The 10,568-nt window shown below is 38.4% G+C and overlaps 1 protein-coding gene across 1 annotated transcript; it reads right to left on the bottom strand.

The window, feature by feature from the left end:
• Positions 1-280: 280 nt before the first annotated feature.
• On the bottom strand, positions 281-3,119 carry HOXC9 (homeobox C9). The gene is made up of 2 exons (XM_039514441.1): positions 2,582-3,119; positions 281-936 (listed from the first exon to the last, which is right to left on the bottom strand). Exons 1-2 carry the CDS (start codon positions 3,117-3,119, stop codon positions 692-694), a joined length of 783 nt encoding a protein of 260 aa, XP_039370375.1. The 3' UTR covers positions 281-691.
• Positions 3,120-10,568: the final 7,449 nt, after the last annotated feature.

The raw sequence follows: 10,568 nt of genomic DNA, 5'->3' as shown, positions 1-10,568 counted from the left end.
TCATTTGCTTCCTGTAATAAGGTATATTTCAAATTCCATTTCAACAGACTGCAGTTTTTTTATCAGTGCTCAATTCGCTGGTGCAAGGAGGGTGTCTCCTTTAAGAATCGTTTTGAATACCATTGAAAAATAAACTCTGGTTGTTGTTTCTCAAGTGGAGTTTAAATAAAAGACACCTGCATGATAAGGGTTTTTTTTTCTTCTTTTTTTTTTCTTTTTGTAACGTTAAGTATATATTTACATAGAGCTGTTCTACTAGAGCAAACATAACAATATTACAGAACGGGTCTGAGACAGGAATAAAATACACAAATAAGTACACCAGACCAACACTATGACAGAACATTTTTGAGCCTTTTTTTTCCTCATTTTCTTTTGTACAAAATATGCACTCACAAAGTCATGAACTTAAAAAAAATAAAACACTGGATAAGTTTAACTTACGAAATAAAATACTAAAAAAAAAATTCAAGTACTTTTCTTTTTTGTTTTCTGAAAAGGACAAAACAAATCATTTTATTTTAGTTGCATTTTATAAAAGCCTGGTGCTCCCAAACGCTTGGCTGTGTTTAACTAATTCTAAACACTGATCAGCACATTCAAAGTCAGAACATTTCGAACCAAAGAAACTGCATCTCCTTCCTCCCTCCCCTCTCCTCCTTTCTCTTGCATTGATTTGACTTTGCCAACTTTATTGCTGTTCTTTATCGGTTTTTTCTTTATTCATTTTCTTCATTTTCATTCTCCTGTTCTGAAACCAGATTTTGACTTGGCGTTCAGTGAGATTAAGAACTCTGGCTACTTCGTACCTCCGGTCCCGTGTGAGGTACATATTGAATAAAAACTCTTTTTCCAGTTCCAGGGTCTGATACTTTGTATAAGGACATCTTTTCTTCCTTGTGGAACGTGCGTGAATCCAATTTGCCACGGGATTGCCTGAGAAAGAAGATTTTTTAAAAAAAAATCAAATCATTAATTTCAACAGCTGCCTTCCCCTCTCCTCACACCCAGATGATCATTTTTTAAATAAACCTGTTTAATTAGGAAGTAGGTAAATATTTTTAAGTGACCTTCAGCAGGCATGAATGTGTTTATTTTTGGAGGGGGGCCATTTCCTTCCCTTTTACTATTGCTCTCAGATAAAAGTTTCAGTAAATAAAACCGTAGCAATGGGTTTAAAATAATAATCATCCCCTAGCAGGAGTAATCTAAGAACATAGTCATAAAAAGTAAAAATTCCCACCATTTTATAGGCCCATAAACTCTCTTTACAGCCTCTGCTCTCCAATACCTTCTCTATAACCAGACCAGTCCTGGAAATATCTGGAGGATGCCACAGAATAAATCCATTGGCTCCAAAAAAATACAGTCTTCAAGCCTAAAAGACCTTTCTCTCTGCTGCCTCATCCCCACTTTGTTAGGACAAAAAAATTACACTGGTTTATCGTTAGAATCATCTCCTTGATCCAACCGTAGGCTTTTTATAGAGCCATCTTCCAGCAAAGGAGAATGTTTTCCCTCATCCTACTACTTGTTTTATCACAGCTTTACTTTATATAGTCACATATGGATACTTATATCTATGAATGCATACATATAGAGATACATATGGGGCTACACCGACACCCACAGACTCACAATGTATAATTTATAAATCACCATTTCATCAGATTGTTAGGCCAGAAGTCTTAATAAACACATGGCATGCTTGTGTATGTGTATGTGTGTGTGTGTACATGTGTGTGTGTACAGGCATACACACCCACAGACTTAACTGGACGTTTATTCTAGTTCCACCAGATTTGGAATCACACTTTCTTTTGCCCTCTGTGCGTTGCCTTTATGCACTCACTATGCTGTCAAAAGCAACTATCTGCATTGAAGCGACACATGGTCATTCTGAAATGAACATTTTAGCGTGGAAAAGACCGGTTACATTTGTAATGGTGCAAGGGGCGTCTGGCTAATCAGATCCCCTACAGTGCTCAAGTTTTTTTGCACTAAAGAAGATGGGCTTTTTTTTCAAGTGTTCGGTCCAATCTCCTGCCTATAGCTGCTTTTCGCCTTTATCTATCCCCATAGATTCTGTATGCCTTTGCCTCCCATAATCCACACTCCTTCACACTTTTCTCAGGGCAACCACCTTTCCATTTATTCCCACATGTTTGGAGTATATTATGAACAATTACATAGGTGGGTATTTTTAAAGACATGGATATACCTCTCTCTATTTATCCCTGGGTGCTTTTCTCCCCACCCCACGCCCCCAAATCACTGAATTAACTCTCAGCTAGAAGGGAGTCTTCTTGACTGAAAGTGGAAATATCTGAGAGGCAGGAGCTTTGGTGGGGTTATCAATATTTTACCAAAGAAACAAATAGATTCCCCCCTCTCGTTTTTAAATAAAATGGAAATGAAACTACTTTGTCCTGAGGTTAGACTAAGGGGATTTTTAAACCCAGGTCTTCCTGTATATCTGGAGTTTTAGGACAGGGCCCTCTAAGGTAATTCCATTTTATTGAGTACTGTACCAGAGGCTGTAATGCCTCCCCGGTTGTAAACAAGAATGACTTCAACTTACTAGGGTCTAATTCGTTCTTTTCTTCTTTGTGTTTGCTCGAAGCGACTGCCTCCGATTCCGGAGAGGGTATAGTCTGCGGAGTTCGGTCTCTGAGATCACCCGGGGATCCGTACATGTAATCCGGATAACTACGCCCGTCCACCGGGCCACATTCCGCCCTTCGGCCGGGGAAAGCGTCCGGCTTGAGCCCGTAATGCCTGCTGCTGGGTGGGAAGCCAGGGAAGGACACCGCGCCTGAGATGGGTTCCAACCAAGTGCGCATATACCTGGTGTCAGCCCCAATGTGAGGCTGGTGGGTATACGGATGGTAAACCACAGAAGACTGAGAATGCACGGGAGCCCAGGAAGTAGTAAAAACGGCCGGTTTAGGGGCAAAACTGCAGGATGGAAAATCGGCACAGTCCGGTACTAATCCTGAAGGTCTAGCTGCTGCAGGGTGAGAGCCAGTGGCTGGGAACCTTGATGCCAACAGCTCTTCATTTTCATGACTTATCAAGGAATCTACATAATAGTTGCTTATGGGACCCGAAGCCGACATGTTCCCCCCTCTTTTACATTCATAAGATTATTGTATGAACTGTATGTGTACTTTTTATCTTCTCATAGAACAATCAGGGCAGGTAATTATTTTTTCAGCCTTTCCCAGTTTGCTATTGGCTCTCAGCTCTCACGTGATTGTATTTACCCAAAAATACAGTGTGGATCAATCCGCAGGTCTTTTTTTTTTTCTTTTTTAAATAGAGACTATGCGACCTGGCTTTTCATAAAACTCTTGAAATAATGCAGATATTAGAAGCAATGCCTCTTGCATTTTCATTAGCCAGAGGTGGCTATGTCTGGCATAAAAAGCTGTCCTGCTAATGAGCCTATAAGGTATGTGTGTAAGGTATCCCAGGAACTATTTCTTGACGTAATTTGTCTCTGTCTGTCCTTTGCTTCTGCAGCTTGTATTCTATAATGGATACATTAAATTGAATATCAGTAAAAAGGGACTGGTTCAAAGTGTAATAGAGGTGTGCTTCCCATCATACTTCAGCACCACCCAAGGAAGGATCTGATTTTAGGCTCTTTTAGCCTAAAAATAAATGGACTTTTTGTCATCTGTTACAGGGAAATAGAGTCGTCAAGCCTGCTTTAGGGCAAGAAATCTGTCGGTCACATGCATATCTATTTTTTAATAACTGTCTTCTGGAGTGGAAAGGATAACCTTGTAAAACATGAGTGGAAAATAATAACGCCATCACCGCCCCCCTCCCCAAAAAAGACAGCTTTTGCAGACTCTCTCTGAATTGTTCGGCTAGTAGCCGTGGATGTTTTTATGTCCTTCAATAAAATTTTTACGAGGATCATTTGATTGTTCATAAATGTGTCTTTCATTAAATAAAACTGTAAGAGTGAATTTCGGCTATAAGGCGTAGCTGGGAATGGTGAAACCTTCTGAATATTTACAGCAAGCAACAATGGACACTTGACACTTATATTATTATTATTTTAATGTATGGAAACTTTTTTTTGTTTTTTGCCAAATCGATTGAAATAGTTTGGCTTCTGTTTTTTTGTTTTTAATTCTTAACGTTCGGGCTGCATTTTGAAAGAAATAACCTTCCCTTTGTAGAGAAAGGCAGGTAGGTAAATAGATCACGCCCATTGGATTCTGGAAGAATGGAGTTAGTGGATTTCTCTGGAAGAGGAGGATAAGAATAACCTACACAGAATAGCCACTTATTTAAAAAAAAAATGAAACAAAAATGGGCATTATCTAGTGCTGAGAAGGGCAATTCATCACTTCGAATTTCATAGTAACTGGAGTGGGATGAAGGTGGATGCTCAAAATTTTGCAAGAACAAGAAAAGTGGAGTCTCAGAAGGTTATGGTGGTTTCTCGCAGAGCGAGACAGATAGACAAGGAGAGATAGAGAAAGAGAGAAAGACAGGGGCATATGTCCGTTAGTGATTCAGCATGCACCAGTGACATACATTATGGACAGTGTATGTAAGTCCCGTGAACACACATGACATGAAGGCTTTTTCCCCCAGTATGTAACATATAGGAAATTCGAGCATGAAGAAAAAGCAGATGACTACAGATACATGCCTAAATATGAATTAATATATGATGTTGCTTAAAAAGCTCCCAACACTTAGAAACTTACAGTCCATGTTTCAGCTGAGAAAAGATTAAGACTGCATCTTCATTCCAAAGTTCTTAATAAATATGCACAAATCTGCCCTAGTTTCTGTTAGAAATGTATTTAATTCTATCAAAGGACCACTTTAAATAGAAATTGATTTCTCTGTGTGTATGATAATCCAAATTCGGACAGAGTCTATGAAATCTGAAGTCATCATCTCGTTCTCTCTCAGAATTTATTCTCATTCCGTTTTAGATCCTATGCTTTATGTGAGTCCTTAAAGGAAAATATTCCTATAGGAGTATAATGTCCCCTTTGGCCTCTATTGAGTTCAATTTATTTGTCAATCAAAAGTCTCTAGTGACGGTTGTTTTTATGTTCATGAGGGAAAAAAACATACTCATCATTCTTTCTCTATTTCCATTTTTGTTAAATACTCACTATGTAAGATTGCTAAGATGCTGTGATGTAAAAACGTGGAGGTGTAAAGGAAACTTATCTTTGGTACATGGGTGAATTATTGTAAATGGAGCCTTATAAAAGAATGGTTGTCTCTGGACATATATGCAGAAAGAAAGAGAGAGAGAGGGAGAGAGGACTTTATATATAGAGGGAGAGATAGAGAAGAGCAGTGAGTGCAAAGGAAGACTAGTGTTAATTTTTTTTGGGGGGGGAATGACAAAATATACAATATATGAAATACATAACGAGCAGAGATTATAAAAACACAGGGTTTAAATAAGTAAAACCAGTTCCTGTAACCTTAACACAAGCAGACAAGGTCACTAATTTAGTTGTGAATGGTGCATTTCTGGTGGTACACAAAGGAAAACATTTCTAGCCAAGATTTCTTTTATTTACACGGAAACTTTCATTAAATAGAATTGTTTACTCTCCATAGAGCTGCATAGGATTTTGTTTTTAAAGAATCATAACGTTTGCAGTACCAGCCTATTTCATTCAAGGAGCAGCATGCTTTGAGCAATTACCCTGTTCAAAACAGAGAGAGGCAGCTCATCTTAAAGTAAAATAAAAACATGGCTTAGCATAATATGATCAGAACATTTAGCTGTGTAATTGCATAACATAACTCTGAGTCTGCAGCGAAGTAAAATAACGTTCATTTATGTTTCTATCTACATCAAACCTTCTACGTGGATAAGCCTAAGGTTTCATGAATAAAGTCCAGTCGCAATGCAGGGCAAATGAATACATATTTTGAAATAGACTTAGTTTAGGGAGTAGTCTTTCCAACCGGAGGTGAACGTTAGAATTCAAATCTGGTTTGCTACACAATCAATACCAACCAGGTTATCTTGCAACATTTGTGAACGTTCTAGCTAGACTCTGAGCAGAAATGATTCTGTTTCCATAAATGTCTCGCTACTTGTTTAATGGAAGATTACCTCTACTGAAATGATGTTGAACTATCATTTCTCATGTAGGCTGTCTAATATCTTTTCCTCCTCCACTTCCCATTATTCTGAAAGCAAAAACTTCGGTGCATTTAACATAACCAACACATCACTGCAAATATAAACAATATCAAATTTGGGGGTGAGGGGGAATACAACAAACCATGTAGATTTGTAATTGTGACGTTAAAAAAAGCGAACGCCATTGTTTATTTTATTGATCACCGTCTTGGCACATTTAGTTTTGACACCTTTTCGAGCGAAATTATTTCCAGTCACTTTGGTCCCTTGTGTGTGTGTGTGCATCAGATAAGCGTGTGCAGTTTGCAGAAATCCATTCCTTCTCTGTTTTGATTGCACATAACTGCAGACGTTTATTCCCCTCAATCTTGTAGTTTCGCTTTGATAAGCTTTCCCTGATTTCAAGGAGATGAAAAATCATCATCATAATAAATACATAAAAAGCCCAGGGCCGTGTCTTTTCAGCTCTGTGACACTGCAATTTTTAAAAAAACTTTACAAACTAGCGGTATCAAAGGCTAGTTTGGAGTCCCACAGCAATTGGAAATAAATAAATAAATGCACAAGTCCCACCACCTCCTTGTGGCAATTCAAGGCCTGAAGTACACTAGGCAGCTCTCCACACAGGGATCCAGTGCAGCTGTCCGGATTTGCACCCTGAAGCTGTGTGGAAGATGAAAGCGATGCTCTTTATAAATAGCAATAGCAACTCTCTATGGGTTACTGGCTACCAGAGGAAGACATTCAAGAAGGGGTTTGAGCGACAAACTCCAGTGAGGGCCTTGGGATTAGCAGACAACACTCCACCCTTGACAGGCAGACAAACAGCGACTCCAAAAAACGCATTCCCCGCTTCCACTTGGTTCAATTAACACTGTCAAGTTCGTATTAATAATCTACTTTTCCCTTCTCGTTAACCCCTGCACACGCACACACACACACACACGCACGCACACACACACACACACACACCCTGCATGGAAGCAATCTGAAGCCGTGCTGTTATCTCTTCATAAACAAAAACGAAACTAACCATACAGACAGCACTAATTCACCCAGGAACAGTGAATATCGCTTCGATTTTAATCCCTCAGCAGAATAAAGTTCATCCCTCACCCCGCATCTCTTTCTCTTGTTATACCTCCGCAAATTTTTTCTTTCTTTCTTTTGTTCTTTTACACCCTCCCCCTTTCTCTTATGAAAAAAAGAGTACACAATGAGTTGGATTGCATGAATGTAGAGCAGACTGTCTGAAGTCAGTAGAAAATATCCCCTGATCTCCTACAGGTCTTTTATTTTTCATGTTTACCCTTTTTAAAGCCACTCTATGAAAAGGAAAGGCTAATTTCCGCAAACTATTCCGGGTGGATCCCATAGCAATGCAGCTAGCTGTTGTTTTGTTTTCCAAATTTCTTTGGCTACTTTCATATCATATTTCCTCGGGTTTTTTTTTTTAAGATGTTGGACAGAAAGGATCTTCAGAACAACATATTACTGATGAGACTTGTCTAAAGGTGCCTTCATATGGACATAATATTTAAATTGAACCCAAAATGAAGGGAGGAAAGGGGGACAGGTAAATAAAACGAGCATTCAGTTTAAAAATTACTCTAGAGGAGTTTTTACCTGGTTCAATGTTCCTACACACACACACGGCTTTGTTGCTAAGAATTTTGTTAGAAGTTATGACTTTGGATTCCAGACTCCTTAGTGTCAGAAGGTAGAGGTAATAGACAATAAATTCCGAAGCGCAATTAAAGCCCAAGACCAATTTATTTAACTGTGTTATGGTGTCTTTCCAAAATTTCAGGTTTCCACTAGACGAATCCCATTAAAAACATTCACAGATGGGAGCTTGTCTAGAGCAACCGAAGGGGGGAAAAAATCTTTAAATGACACTAAGTGCTAATCTCCAAGGCATATTAGGTTATCTTGGTTTGGGGGTGTGATATGAAGTACAGGTCAACCAAAGGGGAGGGGGAACATTTCAAAAAGAAGTAAATTAAAAGAACAGCAGGAAAACAAGCCTGAACCCAAAGAGTAAAACTGTATACTGCCTGAAGAAACATATTTCTATACGTCTCCTTCTACATTTATTATGTTTCTGTCAGACACCCTGTAATTAGCATAAATAACTATAGTTCCAAGCAGCAACTTTTGTCTGCAAATTCTATGGTTTAGGCTGCACAGTTGCACTCCAGCTAGAATGAAGGAAAATCCAAGGTGTTACGATGACAATCATGCACACAAACCGGACAATAACTTCACTCCATTTATTAAAAAGGGGGTGTTTCAGCTGAAGGCGATGGCTTGCAGCTGAATATAAACCACTGGAGCTCTGGGCCTTGTTTAATTATACCTGCCTTGACCATACCAACCTACCTCTTAACCTGTCTTGGTCTACAACAGAGTGAACTTTCTTTAAAAAATAAATCAAACACCACATATTCCTTCCTCTCCCCCCGCCCCCCACTTCTCTCTCACACACACATAGCCTTGATTTGATTCTGTTAATCATTTGTAAAGATCATCTGCACACCCCAAGAGCTGGTTAAGTAACATGGTGACTGTGTGAGAATCCAAGACACCTCAGCATAACAGCCCTTAACAGAGGGATTTGTTAGTATTTCGAAAAATTCTAGACAGCCGCTCCAGATGATTTTTTCAAACATACCACAGGCACGTATCTTAGTGAAAGCTAAGCTTTCAATGCAACGTCCCAAGCTCGGGCGAGGCAAACGGCTAACTGAAACAAGGAGGGATTAAAAATATATATCTGCACTTCTTGAGCTGCAGCAAAATGGAGGAGCCTATAACCAAGCCCTAGCCTCCCTGTTACGAATTTACAAGCTCCTACTCACTTCTAAATACATTTTTCTTCCCCAGGAGGTATTTTCTTAAAGCACCACAAAAATCACCAGAAGCAGCAAAGAATAAAACACATAGGAACCCGTAGAGTCACAGACAAAGCCTTCAGGTTTTAAAATTACACCTGCTGGGGAAAGAGCATTATATAAACATAGGCAAGAAAAATGATACAATCGAGCAGATAGTAATATTGCTAATATTTTACCCGGATAATAACAACATCAGAAAGTGAGTGCATGTTTAGCCGCAAAGCAAACAAAAATATATGAAGTGAGATGAACGCGAACAGCGTGGTGTCTTTTTGACTACCCATGTTTTTTACATAAAAATAAGGAAAATGTACTCAAATTTGTTAAAGCCAATAAATTCACACCCTCATGCCTTCTGATCTAATATCATAATTAAAAAAACAGTAGGGGAGGTTTTAACTTTTATTGCGTTTCTGGAGTTGTGTTGCTAAACATAGATTAACTCCAGGCTTCTATTTCTCTACAGGGATGTAGCCTTTGATATAAAATCAATCTTAATATCTACAGAATAGATATTTTTTTCTTGTACATGCTGTTAGAAGAAAGGGATAAACATCTGCAAATTGTTAATACAGAAAAGGCGAAATGGTATGTGTATATATATATAAAATGAATCTTTTAAATCATTCAATTATCACAGCACTAATGTCAAATAATTACACTTAAAACGAGCAATAATCAGCCCTTTCCCTGTTGAAATATTAATTTACAGTACCACGAAGCAGATTTTTTATTAGTTTGTTTTTTACAACTTGCATATTACATTTTTCAAACCTGGTTCAACCTAGGTGTCCAACCCAAAAGTCGTTCTCCATGCAATACTGCTTTGAACCAAATCCAGAGCTAGGATTCCCTTTCCACACTTAAAAAATATCATATTTAATACCGCAGAAAAAGAAAACCGATACGGTTTTAAAACTGTTGGCTTAGGACTATACATTTACTTCTTTTCACGTGCTTTTTTGTCTGATCTGAGCTACAATATCAACATTAAATGTCTCTCCTAGGTAGAAGAGACATTTCTGTGTCTACAATCGAAATGTATTGTTTGCACCGAAAGTTTGTTACGGAACTGTTAAGCATAAAGTTAGAGCAGAACGCAAACACAGAAATGTTACAATACAAGAAATGTATATATATATACACTGTACATATATATATATATACTGCCCTTTCTCCCCCACAAAAAATCTGAACCCGATGTAAGAAAAAGAATGGACTCTGACATTTTGCCCACCCAAAACAGTCATAGTGGTTTTATGATTATACTTTCCCCACAACAAAACTCCCCCCCCCATAATGTTAACACAACCTGGACTGGGAATTTCTTTTATAATAATACAATAGACAATATCTGAAGATTCCCTTCTACTGTCTCAGCCCCTTTTCTCTAATTATTTTGTCTCCTTTTTCTTCTCCTTATTCCTATCCGTAATTGGTATTCTTGAGGGGGAAACACACATGCACAAATACACACATGCATTATTTGGGTGCAACCCTGGATTTTTTTTCCCAAATAGGTG

Source organism: Mauremys reevesii, linkage group 25, assembly GCF_016161935.1.
Source record: "Mauremys reevesii isolate NIE-2019 linkage group 25, ASM1616193v1, whole genome shotgun sequence".
Taxonomy (NCBI): Eukaryota; Metazoa; Chordata; order Testudines; family Geoemydidae; genus Mauremys; species Mauremys reevesii.
This window is presented reverse-complemented; position numbering and strand designations above follow the sequence as displayed.